Below are 23,986 nucleotides of genomic sequence, written 5' to 3'. Positions count from 1 at the left end.
GTTTATTTTGCAAGATAAAAATAACATGAACTAAGGTAATTGGTAGAAGCAGACTGAGTACAATCGTTACAAACATTCTAAGCACAGTTCTCTAGCACCACACACTACATTTCACCCTGTGAAAGAATGTCGGCAAAGATCCCACCACATGGAAACTGCTTCGAAACTGCTGGGCCCTGAAATTCTGATCTGCAGTCTGAAACCACTCCACAGCTTTCCTCATTCACCCTCCCACTTGGGCTTCTGCACAGGCATGAACATCTATTGAGGAAAACCACAAAAAACTTCAAAATAGCTACAACGGTAGGCTCTTTTTTCACATTTTATTTTAAATAACGTTTAGAAGATATGACTCATCTAACAATGTGAATAAAAAAGGCTATCTCTAATTTGTTTTTTAAGTTTCAGCTACGTTGAACAATTATGTTTAACAAGCACTTTAATATACCATTGCATAGCTTTAATATCCATGGAGGCAAGAACAGGGTGCTGCAAACGTCGTAAATTGTGTTATTCTTAATTTTCAACCATTGATGTTTGACCAACTGACATTTACAATGCAGCACCAGCAACTCTGAGTGATTGTGTTTGAAGTTACTTAAGAAAAAGTCTGAAATGTGCACCACCAAATAAAATCCACTGGGAAGCCTAAACCCTTCCTATTACAGTCTCCCAAATCTTTGATAAAAGTTCTATATTTTTCTAGTCTGCAATACTATTTCTTCATTTTTCATAGTTTAAGCTGTAAAAAGCAATGCTATTAACTAAAAATAGTGATACCTGTGAAAATTTAAAAATTAAGAAAATTAAAATTATTGCTTTTACTATATTTTGTGCCACCTAAAAGTAAGTGTTAGTGACTGCTTTTCATAATGTTAAATTTAAAGCCTAAGTTTTAAAACTTTTCTTGGAACTTGATTTTGTTCATACCAATACAAATCAAGAGTTCTTATAAAGTAGCAAAGTTGAAATATGATATTTTAAACTCACATGAGACAGGATCTTCGGTCTTCATTTTAACTATTTATACTACAGGTATCCAATGATGATTTCAAGTGCATAGAACTACCTTTGTTCAAGGTACCTAATTTTGAATAAACTGAAATTGTCAACAATACTCGGGTTTTTTATTAAAAAATAAAACCAGTTTCTGAAACTGTTTTTCAGAATGTTACTGATACATAAAAAACTTATAACATCTAATTAAAGATCACTAAGGGTTAAATACTTGTTCTCTGGCCCCTACTTCGTACACCCTGCCAAAAAAGTCCTCTAAGCTTTTAAATATTGCTTCGATGATCTGCGTTTTTATTTCCAGGGAAAAAAGAGTATATCCCAGTCAGCAGGCTACTAGCGTAATAACTTCCAGTCGCCTTAATTTTTGTTAAAATGAAGACTCTGCAGTCTACACTTCTCCTGCTACTGTTTGTGCCTCTGATAAAGCCAGCACCACCAACTCAGCAGGACTCACGTATCATCTATGATTATGGGACAGATAATTTTGAAGAAGCCTTATTTACCCAAGATTATGAGGATAAATACCTGGATGGAAAAAATATTAAGGTACCTTTTTCTACTCTAAATTTAACTTCTAAAATAGTCTAGCCCATTTAAATGCGTGTTTTTGTTTTTTCTGAATGTGTCTGATAAGGTAAGAGGACAGAAAAAGCACTTCATGTGATTCAAAGTAACTCAAAATATAAAAATAAGGTCCCTAAGATTACATTTTTAAAGTATGCATGCCTTCCAAATTAATAAATAGTACCTATGGTAACCAAACAGTATCTATAGTAACCAACACATGAAATTTAAGGAAAACTAAACTTTACGATGGTCCCTGACCAGTTGAGATTTATATGTTAAGTAGTGTTACACAATGCTCTATATTTGCATACCATATTGCCTCAAAACAAAATAGGACAAATGTGTCATAGGAGAAATAAAGATGGATTACCAGCTTAAGGTTAATTATTTTAGGAAGCAGTGGTTCAAGAAAATAAATAGATTATTTTGATATGTATAGTATTTCAGAATAATTTATATATGTCGTCTATACACAGTACCAAAAAAATGAGAAACTACTTAATGAGGCTTTCTTTTTTTAATCAGTTTCAATAATTTAGACTCTGTCAATTTGTACCAAGTACCTGTAATTGTCATTGAGTTAATAATGTACCAAATCTTTTATACTCCAACCACTTGTATGGGCTACAATTACTTGTGGTTTTCTTGGCACACAGAAATGAAAGCTGGGTAAAGAAAAAGTTAATATAGCACATAAGTATCTGTTGCCTGCCTACAGTGTATGACACACACACACACACACACAATGGAACAATGAGAAACGCAGCCAAATATATAACAATGTTGATTGCTTCAAACTTCTTCTCCACTATAAATAAGATGCAAAGATTTTAAGAATGACCAGTTATAATTGTGTCTTTCTCTCTCTTTCTCTCTCTCTCTCCCTCCCTTCCACCCTCCCTTCATTCTTTTCTTCTTTTCTTTCTAGCACACATGAGCAAATGTTAACAGTTTCTTTCAATGGGGTTATTAGTTAACATGCTAGTGTTATTCTTGGCCAACACTAAGACAAAAAAAATAGGTATCACTAGTCATAGCTTCAAATTAAAAAAAAAAAGGCCCATCATAATAATAAGCTATTGGCTCACATGGATAATTTTTTATTAGTTTCAGGTGTACATAACAATGTAATAGTTAGACATTTATACCCCTCAAAGTGATAACCCCCTCCCACATGGATAATTTGAATCTATCAATCAGTTAAAAGAATACTTTCAAAATTCCCTGGTCCCAAAAATGTAATAAGTAAAATAAGTTCTGTTTCGTTTCTTCATGTTGCTTCAGAAGTCAGATATTTGTGAAATGGAGTAGAATTCAACAGCTCTTAATACACACAGAGTGAAAGGGACTGTTCAACCAGACCACACACAAGAAAATGAAGGCATCAAGACCGAGACTATAGGTGGAAAATGTTCCAAAGGGTAGAGAAACCAGGACTCCACATAATATACTTTAGTCTAAGGCAGAAAGAAAACGTTCTCTCCCAGAATATGAGAGAGTAAATTATAAAGACCCCAGTTCTCCTAGAGCTAATTGCCTGGATCAGTGGTCAGAGGGTGATCCGTAGGCTGGAATAAAAAGACTCCAAGGGCCAGGGCTTAAGGGAGGCACGTAGGTAATTAAGGGTCACTTCCAGAAGAGACAGAAAGAGCTTACACAGTGCTTCACAGAATAAGATGACTGGTGCTTTAGTTCTGTTCAACATGGTAGAATATGACATCAGGAAATCACTCTAGACAAGAACAATAAAGAATAACTGAAGGAGCTATTTTACATAAAAATAATCTCAAGACACGATCTTCATTTTAGGTTTCACCTCAGAAAAACTTTAATTCCAAGCCAGAGAATTCTTAGTTCCCATTTGGAATTTCAATATGTTCAACATTTAGGAAGCACTGAGTTTAGCTTTTGGAGATATAAAAATAAAAGACCTAGTTCTTTTATATGAGAAGCTCACAGTGTGGTATAAAACCAAGCTAAACAAATATTTACATTATAATGTAATACATGATGAAATGGGATTATGTATAAAATCCTAATAAAACACAAAAGAAATGCCATTAACTGTGACTATCAGAAGACAGATTTTGTCTGTGATTCCCTCAGTTTTATAGTCAAAATTAGACTTCATCACACTTGATAATAAATTTTGATTTTTCTACAGGAAAAAGAAACTATGATAATACTTGACGAGAAAAGTCTTCAATTACAAAATGAGGAGAGTGTAACACCATCATCCACGAAGAAAGAAAATGATGGTAAGTATCAATAGTCTATTGTCTAATTTTTAAAAATAGCTTTAAAAAGCAACTTATAATGGAATTTTACTATTTATAGTAATCAAAAATTGCATCAGGATATAGTAAATCCAAACAGTGGAATTTTATCTCCTATGTAAAGTCAAACAGGTATATTTTAGAGCACAGCATTTCCCATACCATGTAATGAATGAGGAACATTTAAGAACAACCAAAGCTTAGTCCAAGTTTAGCCTCTAAAAAGTGTGTCTTTCGGTCTATATAAAAACAATTCAAGAAATAGTTATTAAACACCAATTATTTTCAAACACAGTCAGTCCCTGATTTAATAATGATTCAACTTGATTTTTCAACTTTAAAATGGTTCTAAAGTGATACTCATAATAAATTACATGAGATATTCAACTTTATTATAAATAGTCTTTGTGTTAGATAATTCTGCCCAACTGTAGGCTAATTTAAGTGTTCTGAGCATGTTTAATGTAGGCTACACTAAGCTATGATGTTCAGTAGGTTAGGTGTATTAAATGTATTTTCAACTTACGATATTTTCAACTTACGCTGGGTTTATCGGGACGTAACCCTATCATAAATTGAGGAGCATATTTATTATATACAGTCTTAGGATAAGGTAAATAAAATGTAATTCATGCCTTCAAGAAATTCACAGAAGAGGGAGAGATGGCTATACAGACTGTCCCAACTTATGATAGTTCGACTTACATTTTTTTACTTTATGATGGTGCAAAAAGCAAAAGACACTCAGTAGAAACTGGTTAGGCAATTTATGATGGTCAGTAGTTAGGCATATCAAACACATTTCTGACTTAGGATATTTTCAAGTTTCAGTTTATCGGGATGTAACCCCATCGTAAGTTGAGGAACATCTGCATACAGTCATGTTGTGCTTAATGCTGGGGATACATTCTGAGAAATGCATCATTAGGTGACTTCGTCCTGCAAACATCCGACTCATACAAACCTGGATGGTACAGCCTACTACACACCTATGGTACAGCCTATTGCTCCCAGAGAGAGAATGACGCCATCAAGAGACATAGTAAACAAGATGGATGAGGCTGCTGCCGGTGTAACACAGCATGCTGTTTTACAGCAAACTTTTTTTTAATCAGCAGAAAGGGTACATGCACTCTAAAATAATGACAAAAAGTACAGTGTAGTAAATACATAAAGCAGTAACATAGTCACTTATTATCATTATCAAGCCACATAATCATATGTGCTATATTTTTATACTGGTGGTGGCTCAGTAGGTTGGTTGTACAAGCAGCATCACCACAAACACATGAGTAATAATACATTGTGCTATGACATTATGAAGGCTACAGCTTCATTAGGCGATAGGAATTTTTCAGCTCCATTATAACTTTATGGGACTACCTTCCTACATGTGGTCTGTCACTGACCGGTCAATATGCGGTACATGACTGTACATAAATAACAATAATGTATATTTCAATTAAAACAACAAAAAACGTATAACAAACTACAAAGTCCTACTTAATAGTTCCTATCTATTTGGTTTATTCTTGCGCTATCACAGAACATTGTTTCACATGACAACATGAAAAAAAAATCACACACTAATTTCTACATTGCTACAATTAAAGTGGACCAAAACAGATAACATCTTAAGAAACCTGAAAAGTATCATAGTAAAAGACTTGAATAAATGGAAAGATATCCCTGGCTCTTGGATAGGATGACTCAGTATCATAAAAATGTCAGCTCTCCCTAAATTTATAACAATAAACTTCTTTAAAGATCTGGTAATGTCGAATCTCAAGTTCGTGTGGAAAAATCAAGCCTGCACAAACAGCCAGGGAAACACTGAAAAATGACAGGCACCTGCAGGAACCAGATGTACCACACATTAGAACATACTTTAAAGCCTCTACACTTTAAAAAAAAATGTGATGCTGGTGCATTAATAGAATAGAAAGCCCAGAAACAGACAGAAATATGTGTAGAAATGTAGTATATAATAAAGTCAACATCTTAAATCACTGAAGCAAAGATTATATGTTTTTAAAATGGTGCTTGGACAACTGAGCAGTCAACTAAAAAAGGGATACAATTAGATCTATACCTTACACAGAAAAACAAACTCCAAATGAATTCGAGTCTAAATGGAAAAAGTGAAACCATACAAATACTCAAAATAACTTGGGTGTGAGGTGCCTCAAAATCCAGAGACAATAATAGAACTGAAAATTATGAAAAACAAAGCAAAACAAACAAAACACATAAAAATCCAGTAAAAGAAAACTGACCAAAAATCCATTGGAAAAATAGGCAAAAGAGATGAACAGATAATTCACTAAATGATATAAAAAATGACCCTTAAACATGAAAAGATGCTCAACGTCATACATAGAGAAATGTAGTAATAATTACATTGAAATACCATTTTTAACCTATCTGACAAGAATTAAAAGTGTGACAATATATCGCTGTATCCCATTGGCAAGGTTACGGGGTATCAAACTCCCATACATTGCTGGTGAAAATGCAAACTGGGGCCGGCCGAGTGGCTCAGTTGGTTAAGAGCTTTCTCAAGAGTGCAAGCTCTGAGCAACAGCGGTTCAATGCCCAGCCTGAGCTGAGCTGCCGCTGAGCTGCCAACAGGTGGCAGGATGGCTCAGCTAAAAAAAAGAAAAAAAAGAAAATGCGAACTGTTACAATATTTTGGAAAGAAATTTGGTAATATCTAAAAAAATCAAATATACATTCATTTTCTGACATAACAATCGACTTCTAGGAATTTACCCTAAAGATAAACCCCAAAGTAAGAAAATACATACTCTGGGCCGGCCGAGTGGCGCGATGGTTAAGAACTCGCTTGGGATGCCAGAGGGCCCCAGTTCGGATCCCACATATGAGGGCCAGTGACACTGCCCTCCACAGCTAAGATGCTGAACAACAGCTCAACCTGGAGCTGGGCTGCCGTGAGTCGCCGGCGACGGCGTAGGCTGCAGCCCCCTTGGCAGTGGGTTGCCATGGGCTACCGTGTGTAGCCAGCAGCCAGCGTGAGCGGCCAGCAGCCGCAGTGAGCGGCCGTCCAGAAGCCGGCGACGGATCTGCCTCACCCGGGAAGAGTGCAATGACAGTGCCAACTTGGGCCAGTGAAGCAACATCCTCCACAACTAGATTGAAGAACAAAAATGACAGCAACTTGTATGTTCCCCTTTGCCCAGTTCCCCAGCACTGTTCCCATCCCCCCAATTCCCCAATAAAAATCTTTAAAAAAAAAAATACATACTCAAAATCATTGAAGCATTGCTTGCCATTGTAAACAATCTAATTGGAAACAATGCCCACACATTGAAGAGTGGTTGACTAAAGTATGGCACAGCTACACAATGGAATAGTATGCAGTTGTAAAACGAAATGAGAAAGATCTCTATGAACTAACATGGAATGATTTCCAGAATACGTTATGTGAAAAAGCCAAAGTACAAAAGAGTACCTACAGTATGCTGCCTTTCGTCACACAAAAAGGGGATAGAAGAACATTTACAGGCATCAACTCACTTGAGTGAAAAGAAACTCAAGAAGGGTAATGAAACACTGAGGCTAATTACCTACGGGTTACAGACGGGACCAGTGGTGGAGAGGAGGAGGAATGGGAAATCAAGGGTTGTGTGGGGAGGGCAGCTGCACTTCTTCAAGTATACACTTTTTTTTTTTAAGATTTTTATTGGGGAATTGGGGGGATGGGAACAGTGCTGAGGGAATTGGGGTAAGGGGAATACACAAGTTGCTGTTGTTTTGTTCTTCAGTCTAGTTGTGGAGGATGTTGCTTCACTGGCCCAAGTTGGCACCATCATTGCGCTCTTCCCGGGCAAGGCAGATCAGTCGCCGGCTTCTGGACGGCCGCTCACTGCGGCTGCTGGCCGCTCACGCTGGCTGCTGGCTACACACGGTAGCCCATGGCAACCCACTGCCGCAGGGGCTGCAGCCTATCCCATCGCCGGTGACTCACGGCAGCCCAGCTCCAGGTTGAGCTGTTGTTCAGCATCTTAGCTGTGGAGGGCAGTGTCACTGGCCCTCATATGTGGGATCCGAACCAGGGCCCTCTGGTGTCCCAAGCCAGTTCTTAACCATTGCGCCACTCGGCCAGCCCAAGTATACACTTTTTGTGCAGATTTGATTTTAGAACAATGTTAGGTTTCACACAGGCAAAAAACAAATACATTTATAAATAAAATTAACAAAGCTAACAAAAAAAAAGAACTGAAATACAAACAGAAAAATAGAAAATTAATTACATTTCAAATGAATAACATAACACACTAAGGAGGGGGGAATCTAACCCAAGTAAACCTTGAACACAGTATTTTGACTATATAGACAAATACTAAAATTCCAGTGAGTAGGTTTGTTTTCCACAGTGTTACAGGTTAGCAATAATAAAACGACTTAATGTTTGTTCTAGGACTGACCAAAGTAAAGTAAACACACTGTGATAATGAGAAGTAGGTTTCTTAAGAGTCAGAAAAGGGTGTTACAAATATGGAAAGGGGTAAGGCTAGAATGAATACTGTGGAGCTAAACTGGAATGGAAGATAGCACCATCAATTCATGGCTTGTATACAGAAATAGATATAGATGTGTTTGTCTCTCAGTGTAAGTGTGAATGTGTTGTGTATATATGTATATGATATACGTATATATATATATATACACTTATATAGCATATACATATACACACAACATACATATATATATGTGTCTATATGTGTATGAATATAGTATTCATGTATGTATGTGTATTATTTAAGGAGAGAGATACAAATATACACACTTATATTTCCTAGCTCTCTCTGCTGAAAAAGCCTAGAAGCAATGAGATCCCAGTAGCAATGAGCATATGCACACCGAGATCTTGGTTTCTAAATACCACTTCCTACTAAAAGTAACCAGTACTCCTTGAAGAAATAGCTGGTTTCAGGCTTGGGGCAGGAAAAAGGCAAGATTGGTCTGGGACATCTTACAAAGACAGAAAATAAGGACGTTCTCAAAGAACAAAGGAGACATTTAACTTTTAAAGAATTAATCAAAAAATGAAAAATACATAGGTAGACATTTGCAAAAGATGTATAACACCTGTACACTGAAATTTAGATAACAAAGCTGAGAGAAAATAAAAAGACCTAAACACATGGATATATGAATTGTGCTAAAATACAAGAAAACTCAAATGTCGTTAAAATGGCAATTTCCCTCAAATATATTTGTAGATTCAATGCAATCCCAATTAAAATCCTAGCAGGCCTTTTTTTTTTTTAATTAACAAGCTGATTCTAAAATTTATATGGAAATGCAAAGAACCCATAACAGTCATAACAACGTTGAAGAAGAATAAAGTCGGGGGATTTATACCAACTACTATAAAGACTTATTATAAAGGTACAAGAATCAAGATATTATAGTATTAGCACAAAAATGAACAAATAGATCAATGGAACAGAACAGAGTCCAGATACAAACTTATACAATATAGTAAACTCCTTTTTTACAATGGTGCCAATACAATTCAATGGAGAAAAGATAATCTTTTCAAAAAATGGTACTGAAAGAACCAGATAGTTATAGAAAAAGAAAAAAAATTCTGACCCTTCCTGACACTATATATACACAAATTAACTCAAAATGGACCCTATGTCTGAATATAACTTAAACTTAAACTATACAACCTTTATAAGAAAACAAAGGATAAAAACTTAGTGGTTGACAAGGATTTATTTCTTAAATATAACACAAAATTGAACTATAAAGAAATCAATTGTTCTTCATTAAAATTTAAAATGTTTGCTCTTCAAAAGACATTGATAAGAAAATAAAAAGACAAAGACTAAAGGAAAATATTTTCAAAACATAAATCTGATAAATGACATCTATAATATCTTATCATATAATTCAATAATAATACCAAAAAATGCACAAGATATAAATAGATACTTCACCAAAGAAAATATATAGATGGCAAATTATGTAAGAAGATGCTCAGCATCATTAGTCATTAGGAAAATGCAAATTAAAACACGAGATACCACAACACACTTTACTTGATTCAATGGCTAAAATTAAAAAGTCCAACCATACCAAATGTTGGTGAAGATATGGAGCAAATGGAACTCTCATGCAGTGCTGATGGGAATATAAAATGGCACAACCACTTTGGAAAACAATCTTGGACTTTCTTTAAAAGGTATATATACACCAACCCAGCCATTCTACTCTTAGGAATTTACTCCAGAAAATGAATGCATTAAGTCCACACAACTGGTACATAAATGTTTTTAGCAGCTTTCTTTAAAATAGTAAAAAACTGGAAACCAAAATGTTTATTAGAGATGACTGTCTAAATTGTGTATATTGACACAACGGACTACTATTCAGTAATAAAAAGGAATGTACTACTGATACAAGCAACAACGGGTGAATCTCAAAATTACTATGCAGAGTGAAAGAAGCCAGACAAAACAGCATATCTTACATGATTCTTTTGAGATAAAATTCTCAAAAACGTAAATCAATGTATAATGACAGATCGGTGCTTGCTTGGGGACAAGACTCGGAGGGAGGGATTACCAAAGGGTGTGAGAAAGTTTTGGGGATGATGGTTATTATAATTATCTCGACTGTGGTAATAATTTCATGGATATATATATATATATATATCAAAAGCTTATACAAGTTAAATATGTGCAATTTATTGTATATCATTTAACCACAAAAAAAGCTGTGGCAGAATAAAAAAGATCTTAAAAGAGCTCATTGGCTAATCTGTGACAATTGACTATAAAAATAACTATGATGGTAATGTATTATGGCCCATGGGATATGGAATTCATAAGTTCATACTGACCAAAATAAATAAATAAATAAATAAATAAATAAATAAATAAGAAGGGAATGGTCCACCAGAATGCTAATAACAAGTATAGAAAGAAAGATGGAATCAAAAAATTATTATTTGGCAACCATCCTAATGATAAACAATTCAGGTAAGAATCAATGGATGATAAAACTAGTGGGTGAAGGTTTAATGACCTTAAAATCTCAAAGTACTTCTCTGGAAGATACTTATTAATACAAAATGAAAAATATTTACTTTACAGAGAGAAAAACATGGTAGACACCTAATGAACCAATGACCAAAGACAACATTATCAGGAATGGGCCAAATAGATAGATACCATGTACTCCTTGATACATGGCACTGAGGACCCAACAGCATTTCCATGGTATTCCTGCCAAAAATGGGGAACCTCAGACAAACCTTAATTAAAAGACATTCTGCAAAATAAGTACCCTTAAAAATAATTTTTAAACAAAAATTAAAATTTTTTCAAAAGTGTAAAAGGTATGAAAAACAAAGACTGAGAAACTGTTCCAGGTTGAGAGAGACAAAAGAGGCATGACAAGTAAATGCAATGAATGATGGTAGAGTGAAATGGAATCCTAACGTTGCCTACAACGACTCTAATTTTCAAGTTAAGAATCTGCTTATCTAACTAGTAGTTTCTAAACTCCTTAGCTATCACCAGTCTGAAATGTGTTTGTGCCATACCAAGTGATAAATCAAGCTTGTGTTTACCTTAAGTCCTGCTTTATGAATTTTTTTGGTATTCAGATGAAGAAATATAACTGTCAATTCAGCAGTTAAGGAATCAATGCTAAAACAGAATATAAGAGATTGTGCATTACAAAATCTAAAATAAAATTCTGGTGAATTATCAGTTATAATATAATACACTATCATAACCATGATATCTTCCCTGCTATCACCTACGATTCTGTAAAATATCTTTTCAAATTAATAATAACATTCATGATAACAATAATTTTACCACCAGATGCCAAGTATTTTTAAACTACTGTTTCTATTTTTATGATTTTGTTCCCCAATTTAGAAATGCCCACGTGCCTGGTGTGTGTTTGTTTAAGTGGCTCTGTATACTGTGAAGAAGTTGACATTGATGTTGTCCCACCCTTGCCAAAGGAATCAGCCTATCTTTATGCACGATTCAACAAAATTAAAAAGCTGACTGCCAAGGATTTTGCAGAAATACGTAAGTTAGTTTTAAATAAGATATCAGTATTGACTCATGTTAGTATAATACTGAACTCACATAAACACAAGAGTAAGCACTTGTGGCCTAGCACACCCAGGACAGTCACTGCTGGAGTACTGAGGTCCCCACCACATTTCACGAAGATCCGTTGGTTTGGCAGTGAATCTCCTATCCATTCAGAGCTCCTGTCCTCTTTCTCTGCCGGTGACTTTGGTGTCTGTGTTGACAGCCAGTCTAACCCACAAACAAACTACTCCTCAGCCCCGATACTTTAAGACGTATTTGCCTCAGCCAGTCAGTAACACCAACATCATCAGGGTGCTTCTCCAACAATATTTTATTTTCTACCTTCATTATAGAAGCAGCTTTTCCTTACTTTAACTCATGGTTCTTGAAGCTGGCTGCACGATTTAAAAAATCTGGGGAAGCACTGTAAAATACCGATACTGGCTCTAGTCCCAGAGGTTCTAATTCAGGTCTAGGGAGAGGCGCAGGCATCACCATGAAACACAACCGAATGCCTCCCATAATTCTAGTACGGAACTGTACTGAGAACGGTGCCGTGTAATTCCTTCCCAGGTGGTTAACACCTGGCCTCTGACATCCTACCAAACCTTACAACCGCCCGCCTCTAGGGCACTGCCGTGAGCACCAAACCCTGAACATCCTCAGTGCCTAGTCCCAGGCCTGGATCACCAAATCCTAAGGTTTTTTAAATTCCTATGGTGTCAAGTGCTTCTGAAGAAAATCAAACCGAGAAATGCTGGCTTTGCTACACTTACGAGATGAACAGTAACTGGGTTCAGGCTGCCACTACTAGCTCCCGACTGGTTGAAGTAGCTGTTCCCATCATTTGTGGACTGCATGTTTTCAAACTCACCTACTTGCTACGATTGGTTTGTAATCCCAATCAACATTTGCAGCAGTTTCACATTCATTGGCAGATATGTGCACAGTGGCAAAAGGGAAAAATGGAATTAACCAGCCACGGTCAAACAAGGTGATGCCCTGATCTGTTGTTTCTGCTTTTATACTGTAAACAAGCATCCTGTTCAGTCCACTTAGTGCCATATTTTTCACAGTTTTATGCTTTTTGCTGTTTAAAATGGTCTCCAAGCATAGCGCTGAAGTGCTTTCTTGTGTTCCCAAGTGCAAGAAGGCTGAGATGCACCTTACAGAAAAAATACATGTGTTAAGTAATCATTCAAGTGCAAGTTATAATGCTGGTGGCTGTTGAATTCAATGTTAATATATCAACAATATGTACTAATAAGTTATCTTTTAAAAGAAACACACATAAAACTATGTACTGATTAGCTGATGAAAACGTGTGACCAGGGGCTCAAAAGCAGCTAGCCTTGTTTTTTCCATAGGAACAATGGTTCTGTATCTACTAATTCAGTGTTTGCGGCAATTTTATAGACACGACTATCTCAAATGAGGACTGACTACATTTCCTAATCGTCCCAGACAGATAAAAGTGATACACACATATACACACACACTGAATTTCTCTCTTAGTTTACATTACTTTAACAAATTAGGGACTATTTTTGTCTTTGTTGTTAAGCAGTAAGGCACAGAGAGATTAAGATAATATACCCACAATGACAATGCAACACACCGGCCAAAAATCCCAAAATATTTAGACAATTCTATTCAATGACATGTACTGCTTATGTTCCCTGAGAAATTGCAGCAAGAATTTCTTTCAAACTGCCTGAATATCCTGAGAATTCACACAGAGAAGGATTGAAGAACTCTATTAACTTGAAGTGGCCTTCCAAACCTGAGATCCTAGGACTCCAATGAGAAAGGCCATCAATCAGTGTCAAGTACAGAACAGATGCTTGGCATTCATTCAACAAAATTCCCCAAGCTACTACTTGCAGACACTCTACTAGACACTAAAAATAAAAGATGTTTGAATGACCTGTTAAACAAATGCTTTCCTTCAGTCCAGACAAAGGAGAATTTAACTTCTTATTTTGTATACTTTCTGTATGTTTTGTATATTTTCTTTCAAGCTAACTTAAGAAGACTCGATTTTACGGGCAATTTGATTGAGGACATAGAAGACGGCACTTTTTCAAAACTTTCTTTGTTAGAAGAACTTACACTAGCTGAAAATCAACTATTGAAACTTCCAGTTCTTCCTCCCAAGCTTACTTTATTTAATGCAAAATACAACAAAATCAAGAGTAGAGGGATCAAAGCAAATACATTCAAAGTAAGTATTTTAGAGTATGACTGAACACAGTATCAGTTTTACACAGCCAATGATAACATAATAAAAGAAAGAGAAACTCTTGTTTAGAATTTGGTTTTGTTTTAAAACTATTTCAATTGTTTACATAATAAATAGCCATACTGTTAGGCTCACTCTGTCTAGCTTATGCCTGTTCCTCACCTGAAATTATAGAACTGTTATCTTCTTTCATAGATGACACTGTGTCCCATCTTTTCCACTTGTTCACACAGCAAATATTTATTTGTACAGACATGGTTCGCACCCTTGTGTCACCAACCCTGTATAAAACCTCAAAATGGGAATTTTCCTGTTTATTTTTCCTTACCATATTAGTAATTTACAAATGCCTGAAAAAATAAAGTTCTAGAAGTAAACATTGAATTTTTACTTTTAAGACTTAAATGTATTAGACCACAAAATTCTGTAGGGAGACTTCCTTTTAATTCAATGATGGCATCTAACACAAAATTCTGCATGTAGCAAAAATTAAATACGTTTCTTAAATATTCAAGAAAATATATGTACAGGGAAATGGGAAGGTGATCTACTCTGATTTGGGTAGCCAGGTTGTCTCAAAGTGCACAGTCTATGGAGAAGCAAAGACCTCAGCCCAGGACTTGAGTGCTGATGTACTCATTCCAGTCCTGATAGGAGCCTAAGATAAAAGGGTCATGCTACTGTTGGCAACAGACAACTTCATTCAAAAGGAATATTTGTAGCTTCTAATGAGAAGCACCTAAAGCTATCAAATAGTCATTGTCATAAAGTTTATGATAACCACACAAATGTACAATCTGCCAGTTAATGTAAAGATATTTTTTTTCTTTTCTTTTTGTCTACATTTAAGGGATCCTTTTTCAAATTTAAGGGATAACCTAGAGACACATCAAAATTCCTCAGAATTTAAAGGACTCTTAGGGGACTTTTAAAAACTGGACTCACTTTAAAAACAAACAAAAAACCCTGTAATTTGAAGATATGTAATTCAAGCTGGTCAGCCTTTTACTAACTGGCATGTTGAGACCTACAGGAGTTGATCAACACTTCAGAAAAGGCATGTTTGAATATTTTGGATTTTGTACATGTATTACAGAAGGGATTCACGACAAGCTGGCACGGAAATGGTAAAACTAAGCTACTCTGTAGTTTTGCTTAAAGCCGTGGGCTGCAAAAGCCACTGGTAAAATCAGGTTACTCCAACCCATGGAAAGAGGCCCTTTGGGGAAGGTAGGAGCTTGTTCCTAGATGGTGGATGATGGTACAATACTTAATGAAAGGATTAAAATACCAGAAAATTAATTCTAAAAAAGCAAAATTAGCAAAGTTTGCCACAGGATGCATATCAAAGAAAGTTAAGATAAAAGATTAATGTCAGAGGAAACTACATCTTGAAATTATATTATAAAATTATATACAATAATGGGTTATTGATCATGAAGGGTAACCGAATATTAAGCTCTTGGGGGGAAAAGTCATACCTCAAAAAGTATTTAATAAATTGCTTTGGGAACCATCTTACTAACAAGCACACACATCTCTTAGGAATATTCACTTTGCTACAAATTAGAGCTAAAATGGGAAGTTCTGGGGGTTCAAAAGAAGTTATAGTGGCACCAGGATTCAAATTCAATCCTGCATAGGGACTGGCCTCATCAGCTGCTTCTAAGACAAACTCGAAGGTCCTCAGAAACTGGCATGAGGTTTGGGCCAGGCAAGCTGGGTATTCAGAGATCAGAAAAGTGGACAGAAATGCGGGGGTGCAGCAAGGCTCTACTGCCCATCATAAAGGACCAAAATATATTATCTGTGATACCAAAAAAATCTCCAAAGCCAAAATACTATCATAGTAATAATTAATAGTATTGATGTGTCTATATCAGTGTCTATGTATATATACATGTGTACACAGATGTGCATGTTGAGTTTGAATCCTGTGAAGAAATGTACAAAATACAGCAAAAGTGTCTTTTCCTTACAGAAACTGAGTAACCTGTCCTTCCTCTATTTGGACCACAACGCGCTGGAATCCGTGCCTCCAAATTTACCAGAGAGCCTACGTGTAATTCATCTTCAGGTATGATGCTCCTTGCACAATATCTGACTTCAATTTAAATCACTAAGGTCACTCTTATGACTCATTAGGAAACTCACATTCACAGGTAAATTCTGCCTATCCCAGGTATTCATATTGAGCCCAATACACTCTCCTGCCCCGAAGCCCCGATTCTGTCCAAAGCACCCTGAGAGGACCAGCAACACTAGGCGTGAGTGAGGTCTGCTCTCAGAACAGGGTGTTTCTCCAGCTATGCAGTAGCATCTCTGAGTTAATCTGGCACGTGGACTTGAAGTTAGGGGACTCAAAGACCTCTAAATTCGGTTTCTTTCTCCAAATAGCAGTAAACATTTGCTTTTGGAGACTTTCCAACTGACTTTATTGCCCATCATCAACTTGTAGTAATAGAAAAGTGAAGAGGAAATGAAAATAAACTAAAATTGGTCTTTTAGCATCACCAAAATTCCTATTTACTGTACTTCTTTAAAGAATATTTAAGGACGCAGTATGCATTTTGAGTTGACACTCTAGAATATGATACTTTTTCTAACTAGTATAATCTTATTTATACTCAGAACTTTCTGTTAACATGGATATCACTCTGAGTAATAGCAAGTGGTCTGTTCTTCCAAAGTCACAGTGTAGACTTAAAAAAAGTGCCCAGATTGCACAGAGAGGGTTTTATTATCATGGATACACAGTATGCACAATGTTTTTTAAAAATCTCTTTTTAGATAAAATATTCTGTGAGCTCCCATTACATAGCATACAAAAGGTTGAATTCATATGTCTGACCAATGTTTCCCTTTTATTTTCCAGTTTAACAACATAACTTCAATTACAGATGACACGTTCTGCAAGGCTAATGACACCCGTTACATTCGGGACCGCATAGAAGAGATACGCTTGGAGGGAAATCCTATCATCCTAGGAAAGCACCCCAACAGCTTCATCTGCTTAAAAAGATTACCTGTAGGGTCATACTTTTAAACCACTATCAATGCAGTATATAAACTAAAGTACACATATACGTATACTCTGTCTCAGCAATGGCTAAAGGAGCATAAATGTTTAATATTAACTTTGTATCCCACTATGAAAGAATTTTATGTTTTAAGCAAGGGTATTCAAAAACCTCACAAATAACAAGTAAAAAGTAAGACTGAATTTCTAAATTCAAAACAAAGTAATGTGAAAAATATTTAAGCAGCATTACAAAATCCTTGTTGTTTATAGTAGAATGCCGTTTAAAAGGTAGGTTTTTATATCAATACCCAAATTTAAGAAGCATTATTTCTATTACTAATGAAGCAAGAGGATAAGTCCAAAAAACTTTCAGCTGTTTGTCTTATTTGGCCTTTACTGGATCTGGAAAGCGTTTAAGGCTAATGTTCCAAAACCTTTGAAAAGATAAATATTTCTAACGATCTCCCATTTTTCTTTTATGATCCATACATCGTTAGTTATGAAGTAGAAACTCTGTTTTCTATTAAGGCAGCTATTATATTTTTATTTAGCCTGAGAAATAGGCCATAGTCTCATTCCTAGGCAAAACTTTCCAAATACAGCATAATTTTACTCTTTGATAAAGAGCTAATATAGTGATGCTCAAACTTATTCTGCTTTGTAGTGACACAGTTAAAGGCTTTAGTAAAATCGTACAAAACTTTCTTTTATCTTAATACTAACATTCTAAATCTAGTATACAATATTTTATGAAGTCAAGCAGGCCAAAATCAGTATGCTTATATATATATATATATATATATATATATAAAGCCCCAAAGTATATCCCATTTCTCAGAAAACAGCCATTAAGTTCTCTATTGTAAAGGCTTGCAAATACAATAAATAGTGCATAATATTTTCTTTTTACACTATAGGAATGCGACTCTCATCAATAAATTTGTCCGAATGTAGGACATGAAAACAAAATGAATTATGTGGTGTTATTACACACTACTGTCCCACGCACCCCTACACATCCATGGTCATACAAACAGACTATATATTAACAAGAAAGCTTCTGAGCAACATCTTCTAAAGACCCATAATTAACTAAAACATTTAACAGTGAGAAATCATCTTTATTCTAATACTGATGATTTATGATAACACAATGCTGCCAGATTAAAGTTCCTAAAATAACTCCACTTGCCCAAACCTCATTCAAAAGTCGTAATCTCCACATTGCTTTGGGGTTACATACAAAATTATCAGTGCTTTAGAAACATGAGTTTCAACTATGTATTTAAAAATCACCAACATTGTTTCCAACATAAATTATACATTAGAATCAAATTGGTCTCTGTATACTATTCCCAGAACAAATACTTATTCCTATTTTTAAGCATTTGCTTTTCCGGTAGCATATGTTTTTCCTACCTAAAATAACCTGTTTTCAATTTTTCTCCAACTTGTCAATGACTCCAAAATGAACCTTCTCATTAAATGATCTGGGATCTCTTAAGGCCACAGTAATTACCCCATAACACTTATTAACTCACTCACTTATTTTATTTTGGTAACTGATAATCATAAATATTGTACTGCTTTTTCATTATTTTATATGCATGTCTCATTTCCCTATGATTGAAAGCTCACTTAGTACACTGAACACATTCAATATTCCCCTTATACTTTTAAAGTGCCTAGCATAATAGTGAGCACATTTGACTTGAATAATACAAATAATAAATAATAATAAATAATAAATAATAAAACAAATAGTGCAAAATAAAATTCATAAAATTCATTCAAACAGAAGAGCCCTGTTTCACTTAGAAAAGTAGAATCTTTGAACTATCACAATCTTAACTAAATCAATGGAAATAAGCTGTATCTATATCTGGAATAATAAACTTGATAAGGAGCACTAAGTGGTAGGACCGAAACTAGAGAAAATGGTCAGAGAAGACTCCTGTCACATTTCCAAATGTCAGAAAAATAATGTATTCCTATGTTCTTAACATAATTTATCTTAAGGAGAAAAAAAATCATAACTCTCAAATTGTAGAGAATTTAAAAGCCAGTGGTTTAGATAAAATAATAATTAGGACAAAGCACTGGGAAAAACTCTAAATTATAGAATTAGCATTAAAAAAATTTTGAGACTGCTATATAAAAAGAAGACATGAACATGGGTACCTGACAACCTTATATATACCCTTAACTCATAAATAAATGAGACAGTAAAAACATGCTGATCCCATTATCTTAAATAGATATTGCTTCATTCTTAACACTGATAATTAAGAAATTAAGGCTTAAAATTAAAAATAGGGCCGGCTGAGTGGCGCAATGGTTAAGAACTGGCTTGGGACGCCAGAGGGCCCCAGTTCGGATCCCACATATGAGGGCCAGTGACACTGCCCTCTACAGCTAAGATGGTGAACAACAGCTCAACCTGGAGCTGGGCTGCAGTGAGTCACCAGCGACGGCATAGGCTGCAGCCCCTGTGTCAGTGGGTTGCCATGGGCTACCGTGTGTAGCCAGCAGCCAGCGTGAGCGGCCAGCAGCCGCAGTGAGCTGCCGTCCAAAAGCCGGCGACTGATCTGCCTCGCCCAGGAAGAGTGCAATGATGGTGCCAACTTGGGCCAGTGAAGCAACATCCTCCACAACTAGATTGAAGAACAAAACGACAGCAACTTGTCTGTTCCCCTTCCCCCAATTCCCCAGCACTGTTCCCATCCCCCCAATTCCCCAATAAAAATCTTTAAAAAAAACAAAAACAAAAAAAACAACAACAAGAAAACAACCGCAACTTGTGTATTCCCCTTCCCCCAATTTCTCAGCACTGTTCCCAACCCCCCAATTCCCGAATAAAAATCTTAAAAATATATATATATATATTTTACCCTTACAAACATTCCTGAAAGAAACTAAAGAAGACATGCACAAACAGAAAGACATCCTGTGTTCATGGATTGAAACTGAATAGTTAACACGTCAATATTACTCAAAGCAATCTACAGGTTCAATGCAAGCCCTATTCAAGTCCCAGTGACATTTAAAAAAAAAAAATAGGAACATACATCCTAAAATTCATACGGAATCTTTAAAAGCTCCAAATAGCCAAAACAAATTTGAAAAGAACAAAATTAGAGGACTCATACATCCTTCTTTCAAAATGTAACTACAAAGCTACACTAATCAAAAGTGTGGTACTGGCATAAGGACAGAAATATAGATCGAAAGACTATAACAGACAGCCCAGAAACAAACTTGAGCATATATGGTCAGATGACTTTCAACAAAGGTACCAAGACCATTCAATATAAAAAGGAAGAGTCTCTTCAAAAAACAGTGCTGGAAATCTGAATATGTACATGCAAATGAATGAAGCTGGACCCTTAGCTTACAAAGTGAATCAAACACTTAAACTAAAGAAGTAAACTATAACACCTTTAGGGGAAAAAAAAAAAAGAAAAACCTTTATGACATTAAATTTTGCAATGATTTTTTGGATATGACATCAAAAGCAAAGACAGCAAAAGAAAAAATATATTGGCTTCATCAAAATTAAAAACTTTGTGCAACAAAAGACATTATATCAAGAGAATAAAAAGACAATCCAGGGAATGGGATTTTTGCAAATTACATATTAGATATGGGATCAATATCTAGAATATATAAAGAACTCCTACAACTCAACAACAACAACAAAAAAAACAAAACCCAAACAACCTAATGCAATGGGCAAAGGACTTGAATAGACATTTCTCCAAAGAAAATACATAAATGGCCCATAAGCACTTAAAAAGATGCTCAGCATCACTAATCATCAAGGAAATGCAGATCAAAACCACAATGAGATACCAATTCACACCCATTAAGTTGGGTCTGACAAAAAAAAAAGGAAAAAAACCCACTCCAAATCACAAACGTTGGCAAGGATGTGGAGAAAGTAGAAGCCTTGTACATTGCTGTTGGGAAAGTAAAATGGTGCAGTTGCTGTGAAAAACAATATGAAGTTCTTCAAAAACTTAAACATAGAATTACCATATGATCTAAGCAATTTCATGTACAGAACTAAAAGCAGGGACTTGAATAGGAACTTGTACACCATTGTTCATAGAAGTATTATCCACAACAGCCAAAAGGTGGAAGCAACCCAAGTGTCCATCAACAGGTGAACAGATAAACAAAATGTGGTAAATATATAAAATGAATATTATTCAGCGTTAAAAAGGAATGAAATTCTGACCAATGCTACATCATCAATGACGCATGAAGACATTATGCGATGTGACATAAGCTGGGCAAAAGGGATACATTTTACAATTCTGCTTAAATGAGGTAGGTACCTAGAGTAATCAAATTCACAGAAACAGAAGACAGAGTGGTGGTTCTCAGTAAATGGGGGAGAAGGGAACGGCAAGCTGGGTGTAATGGGGACAGGGGATCAGTGCAGGGTGATGAAGAAGTTCTGGAGACAGACACTGGTGATGGCTGTACAACACTGTGTTTCTTTCCATTCGAGCAACCTTATCACCAGCAAAGACCAGCTCACTGTAGCGCACTATCCTCTATAGCAGCGGTTCTCAACCTTTCACAGGGGTCGCCTAAAACCATCGGAAAACACATATTTTCGATGGTCTTAGAAACCGAGACACCACTCCTCTATCCATCTCCAGGCCCACATGCACATACGCCCACATACAAGTACCCGGCGACCCCTGTGAAGGATCGTTTGACCCCCAAAGGGGTCGTGACCCACAGGTTGAGAGCCGTTGCTCTATAGGAATAACACACCAACTATACTTCTGTACCTGCCTTGAAAGCACCTGGAGGCTAACTGGCTTTGGAAACGGGGCTAGCACTCACATTTCCCACAACCCATCTAAATGTATAATAAGTAAAACAACCACATTAGGTGATTCATAAGCAAAACTTCCAGCTTATTCCTCCCCCATTTGTGAAGCAGATCTATTTAACAGTTCCGGTGCAAGAGCACCTGTGAATAAACAACATAATCATGAGAACTGCTCAAGGGACCACACTATAGGTACAGGTACAGGTACAGGACAGGTACAGGACAGGTACTAGCACATTTCATTCTAAAGAAAACCCTATGCCTGACAGATTTCATTAGCTCAGCCTAATAGAATGCAAAGAATAATAAAAGACTCCAAAGGAGAGTTATTACCAGCCATAAAAACAACAGTCATGACCCAGTACGGCTTGGAAGGGAACCTGAACCATGAGACATTATTAACTCTTTCAGAGCTCCTCGTGTGGATCACTGCTGTCAAAAACTTAATGCTATCCACCTGGGGGATTACAATGCAGCCAAGCATAATTCTAGTTGTGCCAGAAAATAAACAAAGGGAATAAAAAGGAGTCTTTGAATGTACCAGCATCAGACTTAAGAAGCATTACTTAACAAGAATCAGGCTTCAGTATTTAAACTTGAGCTATACAATAATTAAGAAGCTCAAAATGCACTCAGATTATAATGCTGTGTGATAAGCCTGCTGTGATTGTATTCTTTATTAGCATTTGTCATTGTATTTCAAGTATCCTTGACAGAATAATTTTTCAAAATGTGTGTTATAAGGGCCGGCTGAGCGGCGTGTTAGTTGGGAGCTGGCTTGGGACATCAGCTCTGAACAGCAGGACCCCAGTTTGGATCCCACATTAGGGCTGGTGACAATGCACCCTCTACAACTAAGATGTTGAACAACAGCTTGACCTGGAGCCGGGCTGCCGTAAGTTGCCCGCGATGGCGTAGGCTGCAGTGGGGCTGGCCAGCAGCAGGCATGAGCTGCAGTGAGCGGCCTTCCAGTGGCCATGACCGATCTGCCTCACCTGGGAAGAGCGCAATGATAATCCCAACATGGGTCAGTGAAGCAGCGTCCTCCACAGCTAGACTGAAGAGCAGGAGGACAGCAACTTGTCTGTTCCCCTTCCCCAATTCCCCAAAATCTTTAACAAAAAAAAATGTGTTATAAAATCAATCAAGATATTTAATTATATAAGATTCAAAGATTTGTACAGAAGCATTCCACCTTCATTTATTCCAAATAATTGCAAATTCCAAAAGCCCATTAGAACAGTTTCTGTTGCTTAAAAACTTTAAGGAACAAATGGTATGCCAAATCCCCAAATTAACATGTTTCACTTTTTCATATATGTTTAAATGTAAAGACTTTAGACTTTACCTTGAAATGTTTAAATGTGCGGTTCCGATATTCACACCACTCCACAAAAAAGTGTAGACTTCGGAAAAACAAAAACACATCTCTTCTTTCTTCTGCTCTGTAGGAATATAGAAATTCTGTGATTAATAAATGTCATTAATAAATATCATTAAATAAGAGCCCCAACCTGGCTTTACTTGTTATTATTGCTTTTTATATATCCCACTAAAGCTAAAAAGAAAAAGAAAAAAGATATATTTCTACATACTGAACTCCGCACTTTTGAGTTATGTGCCCTGTGTGATGATTGCTAATGCAGCTTTCTCAGCCTAGAATGCCCTTTACCCCATCTCAAAATGTTTAAATCCCACCCATCTTGCAAGGCATCACTCAAATGCCACATTCTTCTTGAAATCTTATTTGATGACTGTGGTATAATAAAGAATACAAAGGATGCCCAAAAAATGTATACACATTTTAAGAAATGTATACACATATTAAAATTGTAATACTCAATATATGCCAATAACAAAAGGTGAACACAAGTCACGTTTGACTTCTGCAATTTCAAGAGGTGCTCAAAGTGGTTACTT

At 36.1% G+C, this 23,986-nt stretch overlaps 2 protein-coding genes across 3 annotated transcripts in view; one reads left to right on the top strand and one right to left on the bottom strand.

The window, feature by feature from the left end:
* Window positions 1-23,986, bottom strand: part of CENPP (centromere protein P) — a 268,335-nt gene that overhangs the window by 150,167 nt on the left and 94,182 nt on the right. For both annotated transcript variants that reach the window (XM_019630516.1, XM_019630517.1), the window contains exon 5: window positions 23,415-23,511. In XM_019630516.1, the coding sequence (XP_019486061.1) occupies window positions 23,415-23,511 (97 nt within the window). The remainder of the gene's footprint in view (window positions 1-23,414; window positions 23,512-23,986) is intronic.
* Window positions 84-18,115, top strand: OGN (osteoglycin). The gene is made up of 7 exons (XM_019630515.1): window positions 84-303; window positions 1,319-1,563; window positions 3,749-3,842; window positions 11,786-11,944; window positions 13,975-14,177; window positions 16,177-16,272; window positions 17,071-18,115. Exons 2-7 carry the CDS (start codon window positions 1,390-1,392, stop codon window positions 17,239-17,241), a joined length of 897 nt encoding a protein of 298 aa, XP_019486060.1. The 5' UTR covers window positions 84-303; window positions 1,319-1,389; the 3' UTR covers window positions 17,242-18,115.

Source organism: Hipposideros armiger, unplaced genomic scaffold (genome assembly GCF_001890085.2).
Source record: "Hipposideros armiger isolate ML-2016 unplaced genomic scaffold, ASM189008v1 scaffold_919, whole genome shotgun sequence".
Taxonomy (NCBI): Eukaryota; Metazoa; Chordata; class Mammalia; order Chiroptera; family Hipposideridae; genus Hipposideros; species Hipposideros armiger.
This window is presented reverse-complemented; position numbering and strand designations above follow the sequence as displayed.